The sequence below is a fragment of the Cheilinus undulatus genome, linkage group 4 (assembly GCF_018320785.1).
Source record: "Cheilinus undulatus linkage group 4, ASM1832078v1, whole genome shotgun sequence".
Classification (NCBI taxonomy): domain Eukaryota; kingdom Metazoa; phylum Chordata; class Actinopteri; order Labriformes; family Labridae; genus Cheilinus; species Cheilinus undulatus.
The window spans coordinates 297,995-315,132 of record NC_054868.1 but is presented as its reverse complement, the minus strand read 5'-3'; the positions used below and the strand labels follow the sequence as shown (position 1 = coordinate 315,132).

The 17,138-nt window shown below is 42.2% G+C and overlaps 1 protein-coding gene across 1 annotated transcript in view; it reads left to right on the top strand.

Annotated features, from left to right (window-relative positions):
- LOC121508520 (nidogen-1-like) overlaps window positions 1-17,138 on the top strand; it is a 70,174-nt gene that overhangs the window by 22,342 nt on the left and 30,694 nt on the right. Inside the window, exons 2-9 of the mRNA XM_041785441.1 lie at window positions 1,876-2,178; window positions 7,302-7,531; window positions 9,828-10,384; window positions 10,483-10,623; window positions 12,988-13,239; window positions 13,492-13,692; window positions 13,868-14,101; window positions 16,930-17,067. Of these exons, the coding sequence (XP_041641375.1) occupies window positions 1,876-2,178; window positions 7,302-7,531; window positions 9,828-10,384; window positions 10,483-10,623; window positions 12,988-13,239; window positions 13,492-13,692; window positions 13,868-14,101; window positions 16,930-17,067 (2,056 nt within the window). The remainder of the gene's footprint in view (window positions 1-1,875; window positions 2,179-7,301; window positions 7,532-9,827; window positions 10,385-10,482; window positions 10,624-12,987; window positions 13,240-13,491; window positions 13,693-13,867; window positions 14,102-16,929; window positions 17,068-17,138) is intronic.

Here is a 17,138-nt window from a genome sequence, read left to right as displayed (position 1 = left end):
ATGGCAGCGCTACATCCTCTGAGCTACAGTAGAGCTGTAGAGTCTAAATCCTGGTATCTGAGCATGGCAGCGCTACATCCTCTGAGCTACAGTAGAGCTGTAGAGTCTAAACCCTGGTATCTGAGCATGGCAGCGCTACATCCTCTGAGCTACAGTAGAGCTGTAGAGTCTAAACCCTGGTATCTGAGCATGGCAGCGCTACATCCTCTGAGCTACAGTAGAGCTGTAGAGTCTAAACCCTGGTATCTGAGCATGGCAGCGCTACATCCTCTGAGCTACAGTAGAGCTGCAGAGTCTAAACCCTGGTATCTGAGCATGGCAGCGCTACATCCTCTGAACTGGCGGTGGATGGAGGAACAGGGTAGATGTTGGTGTTCTGAAAACATCCAAAGAATAGGGGTCTGAGGATAGAACCCTGAGGAGCTCCACGTGTCGACCTCAGATTCAGTCGGCGCCCAGTATTCCCCGTCTTTAACCAGTTTGGCGTGGCGTCAACCTTCATCAGTTAGCTGCTGGTTGTTCCTCTGGCTCTGAGGCGTCTCCTAAACATCAGTTATCTCTCAAAAACCACCAAATGAACACCTAAACTAGAACATTGTGGTCTCCTGGTTCTGGGCTCAGACGTCACTGTGGCATTCGCTCCTCTTCACTGTGAGCGTCTGAGTTAATGAGGGTAAAGGATCCTTTTCTTCAGACTGAATGGGGAGTTATTGTGAAGAATTCCTGTGGGCTGACAAAGCGAGCAGAGCCACACAGAAGACTGGAGAATCTTTGACTGGTTTAACTGGAGCTGCTCTGCTCTTTCAGCCATCGTCCTCTCTGTCTGCTCTCCCTCATAATCCAGATCTACAGAAGCTCACAGGGGCCAACAGAAACCCTCCACCAGATCTGGAGTCTATTTCCTATCAGGGTTGTTAGAAATAATGTCAGTGAGCTTCCACACTAATCTTTTATTAAATGGACCCCAGGAGGACTGAAAACATCCGCTGATGCTGGCGGCGGATTATCCCACAGCCCTTTAGGTTGAAGGCGATAATCCTGGTTTAACTGATCTCAGATATAAACTGTAATAACAGAGTTGTTTGTTCTCTGCAGCTGCTGTCTTTCATTATGTTGGATTTATAGTGAGATTATCAGGATGTCTCAGTAAATATTCTGCTCTTTAACAGCAGCAGGGATCTGCTGAATGTGAAGCTACAGACAAACTCAAAGATAAACCGAAGCTTGTCTCCACGTTACTCCAAACCCCCCTGAGACTTCTGGTGCCGGCTGTTAAAAAATATATCTTTGAGAATCCAAGTGGTAAAAATGGCAATAAAGGGTTAAAGTGGCAATAAAAATAAGTAAGAGGTGGCAAAAATGGGCAAAAGTGGAAAAAAAATAGCAAAAATGGGTGAGATGTGACAAAAACATTAGTCACAGGTGGCAATATGGTCAAAAAGCGTCAAATATATAACAGATAATGAATGAAAATTGGGAAAAAGCAGAAAATAGCAGCAAAAAGGTGGGAAAATGGGCAAAAGGCAACTTAAATGGGCAAAATTGGCAAAAAAGGGAAAATAAAATTGTTAAAAGCAGAGTATACGTGGCAAAAATGGGAAGAGTAGCAAAAAGTGGAAAAAGGGGTTAAAAGCAGCAAAAATGGATTCAAAGTGGCAAAAACTGGAAAAAGGGGCAAAAAAATTCAAACAAGGGGAATGGAAATACACAGACAAAGAACAACATTAAAGCCAGCTGTATAAGAGCGGGAAACTTTCTGATGTTAGAGTTTCTGTTTTTAAGGTTTTCAGCAGTTTTCACGTTGATATTTCAGCGTTTTAAGGACCTAACTGGACCGCTGTTGTAACACATAAATGTCTCTACCCTCCTCTCCAGATCAACACCAACGGATTCGTGTCGATGGTCGACCCTCCGCCTGAGGACCAGTACCTCGGGAAGATGCCCGCCAGTTTTAAAATGATGGCGGCCCTGCTGGGAGACCTGGACAACAGCGACGGGCAGGGCAGGGTCTACTACAGGACCGACAGCAGCCCGGAGGTTCTGAGCCGAGCCGCCGAACACGTCAGACAGGCTTTCCCCAGAGACGACGGCGTGAACCCCAGCAGCACCTTCATCGTCACCTGGGAGAACATGGCCGCCAGGGGGACGTCAGGACGAGGAGACGGGCTGGACGCGAAGGTAAGAGACGGCTCAGGGTTCAGAGGATCAGTGAATATTTCCTACCAACACCAACATCCCCCCTCACAGCGTAGCTCTCTAGACATGAGCCAGCTCCATCCAGCAGGACTTCCTGTGCCCCCATAGCTAGGCTGGAGGACCGCTACAGGCCGATCAAGACCCTCGTCTGGTTTATGATTAATGTCAGACTGTAGTCAGAGGATCTGTCACTGTCAGCGGATCAGACTCAGAGAGGCCGAGGTGTTAGAGAGAAACTGAGGAGCTGAGAGACCAGACTGTCTAAAACCTGCCGGTCCGAATTCAGACTGTCTAAAACCTGAAGGCCTGAATTCAGACTCTCTAAAACCTGAAGGTCCGAATTCAGACTCTCTAAAACCTGAAGGTCCGAATTCAGACTCTCTAAAACCTGAAGGTCTGAATTCAGACTGTCTAAAACCTGAAGGCCCCGAATTCAGACTCTCTAAAACCTGAAGGTCCGAATTCAGACTCTCTAAAACCTGAAGGTCTGAATTCAGACTGTCTAAAACCTGAAGGTCTGAATTCAGACTCTCTAAAACCTGAAGGTCTGAATTCAGACTCTCTAAAACCTGAAAGTCCGAATTCAGACTGTCTAAAACCTGAAGGTCCGAATTCAGACTGTCTAAAACCTGAAGGTCCAATTCAGACTGTCAGACTGTCTAAACGAATTCAGACTCTCTAAAAAAGTTTTCAGACTCTCTAAAACCTGAAGGTCGAATTCAGACTGTCTAAAACCTGAAGATCGAATTCAGACTCTCTAAAACCTGAGTTCAGATCAGACTAAAACCTGAAGGTCTGAATTCAGACTCTCTAAAACCTGAAGGTCTGAATTCAGACTCTCTAAAACCTGAAAGTCCGAATTCAGACTGTCTAAAACCTGAAGGTCCGAATTCAGACTGTCTAAAACCTGAAGGTCTGAATTCAGACTCTCTAAAACCTGAAGGTCCGAATTCAGACTGTCTAAAACCTGAAGGTCCGAATTCAGACTCTCTAAAACCTGAAGGTCTGAATTCAGACTCTCTAAAACCTGAAAGTCCGAATTCAGACTGTCTAAAACCTGAAGGTCCGAATTCAGACTGTCTAAAACCTGAAGGTCTGAATTCAGACTCTCTAAAACCTGAGGGTCCAAATTCAGACTGTCTAAAACCTGACGGCCGAATTCAGACTCTCTAAAACCTGAAGGTCGGATTTCAGACTCTCTAAAACCTGAAGGTCCGAATTCAGACTGTCTAAAGCCTGAAGATCCGAATTCAGACTCTCTAAAACCTGACGGCCCGGATTCAGACTGTCTAAAACCTGAAGGTCTGAATTCAGACTCTCTAAGACCTGAAGGTCCGAATTCAGACTCTCTAAAACCTGAATGTCCGAATTCAGACTGTCTAAAACCTGAAGGTCTGAATTCAGACTGTCTAAAACCTGAAGGTCCGAATTCAGACTCTCTAAAACCTGAAGGTCTGAATTCAGACTGTCTAAAACCTGAAGGTCCGAATTCAGACTGTCTAAAACCTGAAGGTCCGAATTCAGACTCTCTAAAACCTGAAGGTCCGAATTCAGACTCTCTAAAACCTGAAGGTCCGAATTCAGACTCTCTAAAACCTGAAGGTCTGAATTCAGACTGTCTAAAACCTGAAGGTCTGAATTCAGACTCTCTAAAACCTGAAGGTCTGAATTAGGACTGTCTAAAACCTGAAGGTCTGAATTCAGACTGTCTAAAACCTGAAGGTCTGAATTCAGACTCTCTAAAACCTGAAGGTCTGAATTAGGACTGTCTAAAACCTGAAGGTCTGAATTCAGACTGTCTAAAACCTGAAGGTCTGAATTCAGACTGTCTAAAACCTGAAGATCCGAATTCAGACTCTCTAAAACCTGACGGCCCGGATTCAGACTGTCTAAAACCTGAAGGTCTGAATTCAGACTCTCTAAGACCTGAAGGTCCGAATTCAGACTCTCTAAAACCTGAATGTCCGAATTCAGACTGTCTAAAACCTGAAGGTCTGAATTCAGACTCTCTAAAACCTGAAGGTCTGAATTAGGACTGTCTAAAACCTGAAGGTCTGAATTCAGACTGTCTAAAACCTGAAGGTCTGAATTAAAGCCTCCAGAGTCCAGGAGGGAAAAGACCATGGGGATTTTATCATCAGCTGGTTAGGCTGTGACTCCATGACTTTACAATATTGAGCTTTTTAACAATCTTTTCATTTTCTGAGACGCTGAATTTTGGGTTTTCTGATCTGTCAGCCATGATCATCAACATTAAAATAAATGAAGGCTGAAATATTTCACTCTGTGTGATGAGTATGTGTAATAATAAGAGAGATAGAAGAGAGAGAGACACAGATATAGATATAGAATAGATAGATATAGAATAGAGAGAGACACAGCTATAGATATAGAATAGAGAGAGACACAGCTATAGATATAGAATAGATAGAGATAGAAGAGAGAGAGACACAGCTATAGATATAGAATAGATAGAGATAGAAGAGAGAGAGACACAGCTATAGATATAGAATAGATAGATATAGAATAGAGAGAGACACAGCTATAGATATAGAATAGAGAGAGACACAGCTATAGATATAGAATAGATAGAGATAGAAGAGAGAGAGACACAGATATAGATATAGAATAGATAGATATAGAATAGAGAGAGACACAGCTATAGATATAGAATAGAGAGAGACACAGCTATAGATATAGAATAGATAGAGATAGAATAGAGAGAGACACAGATATAGATATAGAATAGATAGAGATAGAATAGAGAGAGACACAGATATAGATATAGAATAGATAGATATAGAATAGAGAGAGACACAGCTATAGATATAGAATAGATAGAGATAGAAGAGAGAGAGACACAGCTATAGATATAGAATAGATAGAGATAGAAGAGAGAGAGACACAGCTATAGATATAGAATAGATAGAGATAGAATAGAGAGAGACACAGCTATAGATATAGAATAGATAGAGATAGAAGAGAGAGAGACACAGATATAGATATAGAATAGATAGATATAGAATAGAGAGAGACACAGCTATAGATATAGAATAGAGAGAGACACAGCTATAGATATAGAATAGATAGAGATAGAAGAGAGAGAGACACAGATATAGATATAGAATAGATAGAGATAGAAGAGAGAGAGACACAGATATAGATATAGAATAGATAGAGATAGAATAGAGAGAGACACAGATATAGATATAGAATAGATAGAGATAGAATAGAGAGAGACACAGCTATAGATATAGAATAGATAGATATAGAATAGAGAGAGACACAGCTATAGATATAGAATAGATAGATATAGAATAGAGAGAGACACAGCTATAGATATAGACTAGAGAGAGACACAGCTATAGATATAGAATAGATAGATATAGAATAGAGAGAGACACAGCTATAGATATAGACTAGAGAGAGACACAGCTATAGATATAGAATAGATAGATATAGAATAGAGAGAGACACAGCTATAGATATAGACTAGAGAGAGACACAGCTATAGATATAGAATAGATAGATATAGAATAGAGAGAGACACAGCTATAGATATAGAATAGATAGATATAGAATAGAGAGAGACACAGCTATAGATATAGAATAGATAGATATAGAATAGAGAGAGACACAGCTATAGATATAGACTAGAGAGAGACACAGCTATAGATATAGAATAGATAGATATAGAATAGAGAGAGACACAGCTATAGATATAGAATAGATAGATATAGAATAGAGAGAGACACAGCTATAGATATAGAATAGATAGATATAGAATAGAGATAGACACAGATATAGATATAGAATAGATAGATATAGAATAGAGACAGACACAGATATAGATATAGAATAGATAGAGATAGAAGAGAGAGACACAGATATAGATATAGAATAGATAGATATAGAATAGAGATAGACACAGATATAGATATAGAATAGATAGAGATAGAAGAGAGAGACACAGATATAGATATAGAATAGATAGAGATAGAATAGAGAGAGACACAGATATAGATATAGAATAGATAGAGATAGAAGAGAGAGACACAGATATAGATATAGAATAGATAGAGATAGAATAGAGAGAGACACAGCTATAGATATAGAATAGATAGAGATAGAATAGAGAGAGACACAGCTATAGATATAGAATAGATAGATATAGAATAGATAGAGAGAGCAGAGAGGAACAGACCATCCTGCTTCTGAGGGGAGCTGCAGCTGAACAGGATGTTAGAAATGTGGGATTCTCTGAGATCACTCCGTCTCATCCGTCACAGACGCCCCTGCCTGCTGCTCTAACATAAATAAAGCCGAGGACTGTGGGATGGATGTTCATTCTTGCTTTCTTCAGCTGAACATTCTGAGAGTTATGCAACGATGAGAGAACACGGTGGTACAGAACCGTGATGATGATGACGGCTCGTTCTTCATCTTAATGTACACACTCTGCAGCTGTTCCTCTGCTTTACATAACGTTCCTGTGGAATCATGTTTACAGCCTTTTAGAGAACCATCAGTTTCACAACCTCAGTGCCAAAAAAGCTGGTACGCTGTGTGAAATGTAGATAAAACCAGACTGTCAGATCTGGTATTTGATTCACAGTAGAACAAAAACAACAGGTCAGAGTTAAACTGAGACACGTTAACATTTCAGGAACTAGATATTAATGAAGGGAAGTCACTCACTTGCCAACTACTTGATCCTCTGTTCCCACCACTGACCTCAGTTAGAGGAGTTGACTATTTATTTCCAGATCACGCGCTGCTTTAGGTGAGAAAATAACCTCTTCTGACCTCTCAGTGACCCTAACTTAGACCTCAGGTACGAGCTCCCAGCCTGTGGAGGTATTTAGTGACCATAAAAGTCTGGTTTATCATTAGCCTTGGTGACTGGATGGAGCTCTTACTGAGAACAGAACAGGGAGTTTATGAACTCTGCTAGCTGGTAACGGTCTTCTGCAGCTCATCTTGAAGACCTGTGTTAGGTTCCTAGGAGAATCAGGAGAACGTAAAGTGGAGCTTCCTCCAACAATCACACACTTTCATCATGGAGGTCTCGTTATTGGCTCATGAACTTTTCTTCTTTCTTTCAGAGAAACACCTTCCAGCTGGTTGTGGCGTCCATGGAGTCGTCCTCCTGCGCCATCCTCCTGTACCCCAGAGACCACCTGCAGTTCCTCTCCACCCTGGTAGAGGGCGAGAGTGAGCCCCTGGAGGCTGGCTTCAATGAAGGCCTGGTGCCTGGATGGTTCTGGAAAACCACACAGGGAACGTACTTCCAGATTCCCTCTGAGGACGAAGGCTCCATCAGCGATCTAACAGAGTATGGATCTATCTTTAACCACGGGGATGGCAGCTGTGGTTTAGAGTGATGTCAGAGTCAGGCTGGGCCAAAGATAAACCATTTTACTGATTTATTTTCTAATGAGGTGTAGGGCAGGATGCATTTCAGCTTTAAAGTTTGAACCATGTTGTTTAAATTTAAAGTGAATAAATTCACCTTTCAGAGAATTCAGATGGGAAACCTTAGTATTAAAAATGCTTCTCTTTTTTAATCCAGCTAGTAAAAGTGGGCGGGGTTATAGATAGAATGGGTTTTTTAGGTTTGGCGTGATGCAAATTCATGCCAACATCCACCAGTGTTGGTGTAAAGCTCTAGGGGCTGATGCCATACAACAATCCCTCCACCTGGTCAGAGTCTACCTACATCCATGACACCCTAGGCATTTAACCCCATGAATGACTACTTCCTGTCTCATGGCGAATAATTGCTTATCAAGGCAATATCTTCATTTGCAGATCTCTGAGCTTCTCAAGGTAGCATGGGGACAAATTTGGGATGTAAACAACAATTCTGTAAACAATCTGGTCCTGGGACCTGGTCCTGTAAACTTATTTTGCTGATGGTGTTATTGAATCATTTGACTCCGCCCACCAACAAAATCCCACTGACACTATCAGTCCTCCTCCTGGTCAAACTCTACCAATATTCATAGCAACTCAAGTATATAGAGCCTAGTTGAGGACTACTTCCTGTCTCATAGAAACCTATATATATTTATTATATGTATATACTCCAAAAACCCCAGCTTGAGACCTCAGACTGTATACTGCAGGGGTGTCAAACTCAAGGCCCAGGGGCCAAATCTGGCCCATGGAACAGTTAAATCCGGCCCACAGGATGATCTGATATTTCTGCTCTAACTGTCCCATCAGTCTGAGGTCTGCAGATTTCCTCAAGTTTAAAAATGTGAACTTATCCTGATGATTTAAGATTTCCCTGTTAAGTCACAAAATCTGAAAAAGCAAGGAGTAAAAATATTTAGATAAGGAGTCAGGAATGTGGGAAAATAAATTAATTTGTGTTTTATTTCACATTTTCAATTTTGCATCTCACAATCAGGACTCAAACTCAGGATTTTGAATTTTAATTTCATACTTTGATCATTTTAACTCATAATTTTGACTTCTTATATAATATTTTGAGCTTTAAGGTTCATAATTCTAATTTTTAAGTAATATTTTGACCTTTTTAACCAATTATTTTATCTCATATTTTCAACTCCAAACTTTGACTTTATAATCCCATAGTTTGGCCTTTTAGGCTCATAATTTAAATTTTGAATGATATTTTCACTTTTAATTCCATGATTATAAATTTTATTTCATATTTTGACCTTTTAAACTCGTGATTTTCACTTTCTTTCTAACATATTTGCCTTTAAAAACATTATTTACTAATAAATGTTCTTTTCTCAGGTTGTGAGCCTTTAAACTGATCTTTTTAACTTTTAAATGTCTAAATCGTTGATAACCTATCCCACATGTCCCTCCCTGCTCTCTCCCCCCGCTCCACCTCTGTCCTCCTCCATAATGAAAAACAGTAAATATTTTATTTTCATATATATATATATATATATATATATATATATATTAAACTTTATTTTTTTCCTCGTTTTATAAACAACACCAGAAATATCAACATAAACACAAAAGTTTTCAGGGACAATACAGGTGATCTTCTCAATCCTACTTAGACAAATCAGTCTTTGGCATCACTTTCAGTGTACATAGTCCATTTCCTCCAGATCTGCTCAGGATCATTTCCTTTGAATTTTAGTTGGTGTGTCAACTTTTCCATTGCATATATATCCTGCATAATTTCCATCCAGTGTTCTTTCTTTGGAGATTCAGCTTTGTACCAGTTTCTAGTTATAGCTTTTTTACAAGCCACCATTAGGATTTTGAACAAGTATCGATCATTTTTTCCTACAGTTTCTTCAATGTTTCCAAGGTACATGACAACACAACTATTTGGAATATCATAGCCCATTATAGCATTCACAGTAGTATTTACAGAATTCCAGAAAGGTTTTAAAACAGAACAGCTCCAGAACACGTGTGTATGGTTGCTTTCTTGGTCTCCACATAACCTCCAGCATGGTTGAGGTTTTGAAAAACAGTAAATATTGAACAATGGTGTGATGAATGCAGTCATTCCCAGAGTTCCTGTCTTTGTTTCAGACATTTTCAGGGGCGCTACTCAGATAAAGTTATTATTTTTAAATCCATGGTGAGAATGTAGACTACTGAGTCTGACATGTTTCATTCCTGCCCAGGAAAACCACCTCAGGCCAGTACGGAGTCTGGGTGTACGAGGTCGGCTCCTCTCCCATCTTTTTATCCATCACACCCGGGATGGTCTCTGGCCCGCCTCAAGAGGAGGAACCCACCACGCCTCCTGTGCCTACGCTGCCCCGGCATTCCTCTACCGACAGACCCAACGAGGTACCTGAGTCCCCCACTGACGCTCCTGCCCGGTACCAACCCGGTTACCCAGGAGCCGGTACGACCACACCTGGTTACCCCGAACTAGAGACGGAGGATTACGGAGACCCGGACCAGTTTGAGCCTGAATCTGTCACATCAGCGTACACCCATCCTGAGAGGGCTGGACCGAGGCACCCAGGACAGCACGAGCCAAGGTACCCTGATGAAACCAAGACCGGGTACCCCGATCACAGATACACCCCTGTCCAGCCAAGGTACCCCGACCCTGTCCCAGCTGAACCAAGATACACCAACCCTGATCCAGTCCAACCAGGACCGCCTTATGCCCGACCCCACCAGCCCCAGATCGTGGTGGTAGACGAAGACGAGGACCTGGATGTAAACGGTAAATCCAGGTTCAGCAGTCTGGCTTTAGTTTCAAAGTTGTATGGTCTCAAACCTACAGCTGATTGGCTCTCTCTCTCTTCACTTGTTTTCTTGCAGTCTTTGCGTACAACCTGGAGACGTGCGCTCACAACAGGCACAAGTGTTCGGCTTTTGCTGACTGTCGGGACTACAGCAACGGCTACTGCTGCCACTGTCGTCCCGGTTTCTATGGAAACGGGCATGACTGTGTGGCTGAGGGTGAGTACAGTTCTGGTGTTGGTTTCTGAAAAGAAGAGATCAGCTGAGATAAAGCTGTGTGGGTAACAGACGGTGTTAGGGAAGGACTGAACCTTTCAAAATAAAACTCAGAGGGTGATTGAATAGACGTTCTGTCCATCACACTTATTACGGGCTAATTAGAGCAGCAAACACAGGATGTAGAAGGACTAAACTACACAACGGGAGCTCATCAGTCAGTGCAGGACTGTTCACTATCAGTGGAGCTCAAACTCGGAAACATCTCCAACACCACTGAAATCTTTCTGGGCTTCTTTGAAATGTCTGATAAATCTGCTGCTGTAGCTGCATCCACGCCCATCTCTTCACCGGCCGCCATCGTCCACAGGCTTGCAGTCACTTCAACTAAACCACACCTGTAGCTCCGCCTCTTTCTCCTCAGATGATGCTGACTGGCCTGGTCATTCAATTTCAATTTCAATTTCCTTTATTGGCATGAACAGATCAGTTACTGACCAAGCAGTGTAAAAAATAAAAAGGTTTTAATATTTACACAAAATATAATTTTTCATATTAAATAATTCCACAAATAATCCATGTGTAATTAAATCAATCTGATTAATTAGATAAAACAATAAGACTAAAAAATAATTGAAATAAAAAATACAATAAATAAATTAAAAATAATAAATAAATAATAAATAAATAAAAAGATAGATAAATAAATAAATAAAATAAATAGATACATAAAAATAATAAATAAATGATAAAATGAATAAATACATAAATAAAATTCAGTGCCTTCGTTGTTCTCTAAGCTTGTAATGCAGATAGACTGTTCAGACGATAGTCTGACATCAGGCAGATCCATCCTGCAAAGCTCCAATCAGAGACGACTGGGCCAGGTCTGAAAACAGAACGGACCAATCGGCATTGTTTGAGGAGTGGGAGGCGGTGCCTTTGGGCAGAGTTTAGTTGTACTGGAAGCTGATATAAAAGGCTGCCACTGGTGTAGCATCCCAGTCATCCCAGAGTTGAACTGGCAAATACGTGTGGGGTTGTGGTGATACTAGAAAGTTTGATATGATACTGGTACAAAATCAAAAAGCATTGATACCGGGTAACAACAATGCACTGAACACTGGGCGAGTTCAGACTTTCAGTTATCAGAAATGTAATTCTGTTAAAAATGCACAAATAATCCGGCTCTTTTTTGCAGTTTAGACGACGGGTAGAAGGTTCTTATAGACTCTGATGAATTCATTCTCCCCTACTGTCTAAAGAAGAACTACGTCTACTGTCAGATCTGACCCCCGCCTCGTCTTCTGGCACTTTTTCATAGTTTTGGTCATAAAAATCACAGAGAATGGCTCATTTTAAAACTAACAGTGTTGAAAAGTTTGTTAAAATATAGAAAGAACAGCAGATTTTAACAACATTAACCTCCTAAGACCCTGCATGCACATATGAAGACATTACATCCTGGCTTTCCAACAACATAGAAGTAATTTCTACTATTAGAAATTTTTAGGACATGTCTGTAATGTCATTGAAGTTTAAGTTATTCAATTGAAGTACTGGGAGAATTTACCATCAAGTTTTGAGGAATTTGCATGGATAATGTTGGGAATATATCTTGAAAAGTTGAAAATTTGGGAGATTTTTGCATATTTTTGAGAGCTTCATTGGAAATGTTTTTGTGTTGAAATTGTTGAATATTTGCATGAAAAATATGGGATTGTTTTTTTCAGTGTTGGGGGATTGTTTTTTGAATTCTCAGTCATTTTCTGTTAATTTAGGAAATCTATTTGTATTTTTTGGAAAATTTTATCTAACTTATTTGGGGAAACTTTCCTTTGAAATATTACGGTATGCTCGTGGAAACTTGAAACATGTCTTATTTAATTTTGGGAATTTGTTTGTGAATTGAGAAGCAGGGTATCCTTTGACATTTTAGGGAATTTTTGTCATATTTGGGGGAATTTTCCACCATTTTTCATGGAATATTGGGGAATTTATTTGTACATTTGGGGGAATTTACTTTGAGAGTTTTTCAGGACTGTAAATAGAATTTAGGGGGCATCTTTATTAAAATTTAGGCTTTATGATAAAATTTCACTGAAAAGTTAGAGGATTATTTAAAGCAATTTATTGGTGTTTTTTATGGGAAACTTTACAAAAATAGTCAAAGGCTGAGCTTTTTTTAATGTATGAGGTCCAAATAATCCCAAATTAGTGGGAAAAATAAGAATGCATTCCAAACAAAAGCTCAGGTCTCAGGAGGTTAGTCATGTGACACTACAGCTTCTATCTGGAGGAAAATAAAAGCTCTGCTCTGAACTCTTTTAGGGTCTAACTGCCTCAAATATAATCCTCGTTTTTCAGGAAAACCTCAGAGAATGAACGGGAAAGTGAACGGGCGAGTGTTCGTTGGGAACTCCCCGTCTCCTATCGAGCTCCAAAACAACGACCTGCACTCATACGTGGTCGCCAACGATGGTCGAGCCTACGTGGCCATCAGCAACATCCCCAAGAGCCTGGGCCCCTCCCTGCAGCTGCTGTCCTCGCTGGGTGGAGTCATCGGCTGGGCGTTTGCTCTGGAGCAGCCCGGGTACCAGAACGGCTTCAGCCTCGTCGGTAAGAGGACGTTTGTGTTTCCTCTTGGTCAAAGTCACGCCGGGTTTGGGATGCTTTAAGTCCGTTTGTAGTAAAAATGTATTGAAACGAACCAAATTCACAGGATTTAAAGTTAACTGTACTGCTGCTGTGATCCAGGCTTTAAACTGCTGACGTTGGCAACCATCTGCTCCAGTCAGTCGGTAAAAGCTGGGACGATGAGTTTAGCTTGACAGGACTTCTTTCAGACACGCTTCCTAACTTCTCCTGCAGGTGGCGTGTTCTCCCGCCAGGCCGAGGTGATCTTCTACCCCGGTAATGAACGTCTGAGCATCAAGCAGCAGTTTAAAGGCATCGACGAACACGACCACCTGGTGGTGAGCACCGAGCTAGAGGGACGCCTGCCCGCTATCCCGCTGGGATCCTCGATCCAGATCAACCCGTACAAAGAGATCTACCAGTACGACAGAAACTGTAAGAACAAGACAGAACCGGAACCAGAACTCAGCACAGATCTGGGGGTTCACTGGTGTTAAGATCAGATTTAGCACGTTTATGATAACATGAGGGGGAAAAGCTGCTAAAGAGGCCCCGCTAGCCTGTTAGTGCGGCCATGCCTGAACATGATTTCTGTTGTTTTTCTTCTCAGTGATCACTTCCTCCTCAAACCGCGACTACACCATCACCTCTCCGGACGGCTCGGCCCAGACCAGAAGCTACCAGTGGCGTCAGACGATCACCTTCCAGAGCTGCCAGCACGACGAGGCCAGCAGGGCGGCGCCGTCGACCCAGCAGCTCAGCGTGGACCAGATCTTTGTGATGTTTGATTCTGACAACGACCTGATACGCTACGCCATGAGCAACAAGATCGGATCGGTCCACAGTGAGTTCTGACCTCTCATGATCCTGAAGCTTTTTCTGAAAATACGTTTTTTTTAAGACCAGACAGATTTATGTGGCTGCACATTTTTCTGAGCCCCTTTAAACAGACGGGAGTGTGTGCTGCTTCAGTAGGACAGCGGTGTCTGAGAACAGGTCCCACGTGGTCCTCAAAGAGACGACCGGGTCTCCTGGTTGTCTGTCAGGGTCACTCCGACTCTAAGATGTGTGTTATTAACCAGAGGAATGCGCTGAAACACGCCTCCGACAGTTAAGTGCGGTGGCCGGCCGTGTTTGGCGTGGAACATCAGAGGAAGATAAACAGTAATCCGAGCCAGGCCGTATTTCCTCAGCTGCAATCAGAGAGGCGGAGAGCGCCATGGCGGGGGGTGAAGGTCAGCCAGATACCATCATCCAGTCCACAGCGGGGGAGGGGCATCAGGAAGAGCTTTTTTTCTATACAGAGGGGTTAAAGGTAAAAGGGCAGGTGGGGGCTGGTGATGGGATGATGGGGGTTTCAGAGTTACACAAACAAACAGGACTCAGCTGCAGAGGGACCAACATCTGGGTCCAGTTTCCTGTGAGGAGGGACCTCAGACACCCGGCTGCATGATGGGAAAGGACGACGATGGTGTCTCTAGTGAGAGACTCGATCACGGCCAGACGAAAGGTGTGGGTCGTGTACGTAGATGTTCATGCCCCCCCAGGAATGAGGGAATTAGACACGCTCCCTTCCTACTGTCCCTCATCAGCCACCCCTCAGTGTGAAGGAGCTGCTGTAGATCTGATATTTAGACATAATGTCAGAGAAACCAGGATATATGGGCACGGAGGAGACACAAACATGGTTTATTCATGATCTCAGCCAACAGTACTACATTACCCACAATCCTATAGTGCCAAGGTGATGTCCCTGATTGGCTGGACATGCCTTCGCCCGGGAAATTTCCACGTTCAGTCCAGTACTGACACCCGAGTTTGACTCAGTAGTTATCCCTTTACCTACTGAGGGAGCGCCGGTGATCTGTTCTATATGTCTGGAGTTTTATTACCATAACTCTGTTTGTATAAAGTTTGTCCCATTTGAAAAAATTCCAACGGTGTTGGAAAGCTGAGAATTGTGGGCATGCACACATATATGGTTCATTACGGTACTCACAACTATGAATGTGGGCATTCATAACAAAACACCAGAAGTTTGGAGAGACAACTACACAGATTCTAAGCACCATAACTACTCAAAAGTTTGCTCAATTTAAAGAATTCCAACGCTGACAGAGAGCTGAGAATCTGTGCTTTCTGGCAATATATGATGTGTGGTATATATATTACAGTAATGTCAAACAGCACCGCGACAAGGTCAGCTTTGCAGAAGACTAGTGAGAAAGGAGAGTGAAGGAGGATAGTAAAAGGAGAGCAAGCGAGAGTGGGGTCTTGTTTTCTAAAAATAGCGTTAGATAGTGGCATTAGTGCGTGTCTGTGTTTTATTACACACATTTATAATGTCGGGGAGATAATCAAGAACGGTAAAACAGCCGCTACGGTTCATAGAGGAGGACAGGGATTAGGAGGATGCATCTTCTGAACTGAGGTTTAGTATAGTGCTCTTTTGCACACCCAGAGTCCTAGACTCCAAAAATGACTGCTGATTGTTCTAAACATGTGTAGGTTCACATTTCAAATGTCAAATCAAAACTTCATGAGCAATAACAACATTTCTACTCATAATAGCCACAAATAACAAATCTGTTTTTGTGTTTTTCTTCTTCTAAACTGCTGACAATTCCATATAATGTGCAATAATCATTAACCAGATGTTGAAAAGTCAAGTTCAAGTACTCCTGGGAAAAGGGACCAAAGCTTCCCCTCCTCCACCCCAGCCTCCTCCTTTAGAGTAAAGCTTCCCCTCCTCCACCCCAGCCTCCTCCTTTAGACTAAAGCTTCCCCTCCTCCACCCCAGCCTCCTCCTTTAGACTAAAGCTTACCCTCCTCCACCCCAGCCTCCTCCTTTAGACTAAAGCTTCCCCTCCTCCACCCCAGCCTCCTCCTTTAGACTAAAGCTTCCCCTCCTCCACCCCAGCCTCCTCCTTTAGACTAAAGCTTCCCCTCCTCCACCCAAGCCTCCTCCTTTAGACTAAAGCTTCCCCTCCTCCACCCCAGCCTCCTCCTTTAGACTAAAGCTTCCCCTCCTCCACCCAAGCCTCCTCCTTTAGACTAAAGCTTCCCCTCCTCCACCCCAGCCTCCTCCTTTAGACTAAAGCTTCCCCTCCTCCACCCCAGCCTCCTCCTTTAGACTAAAGCTTCCCCTCCTCCACCCCAGCCTCCTCCTTTATAGACTAAATCTCCACCTCCTCCACTCTTATCAAAGAAACAAATATCTTTATTTATTCTTTTAGCCTTCTTTAAATGAAATAATTTTTGTTAAAAACACAATTAACCCTTTAAAGCCTGTTGTATCATATTTGATACATACCTTTATGATACCTCTATCTAATCAATATGTTCATAAATTACTAAAAAAAACTTCTGAATACAATCTGATAAATTATAAAAATGCCCTCAAGTGGATTATCAGTTACCAAAAACACCTAAATGTATCAAATAAGATGCAAAATATATATGTTAAATTTTATGGAAGTTTGGATTTTTTGGATTTAAGTAGAAAGTGAAATAAACATTTCAGTTCCAAAAAAAGAGAATTTTCTGGCTGTGATTTGTGTATTCAGGCTTTAAAGGTTTAAAATGGGTAAAAAATGGGTGAAGAGTTTCTGTGATAACAGGATGTTTCACCGCGCTGAGTCTGATCTGAGGAGTCTCTAATGTTTCTGACAGGCGGTCTTCCAGAGCAGAACCCCTGTTTCACTGGCAGACACGGCTGTGACATCAACGCCGTGTGCAGAGCAGGCGAAGGCCTCCAGTTCAGCTGTGAGTGCACCGCTGGATTCACTGGAGACGGACGCTATTGCAACGGTAACGCCCCCTCTGCAGTCATAGCGGTACTGTTTCACTGCTGCAGACTTCTCTGTGACCGCTGACCTCCA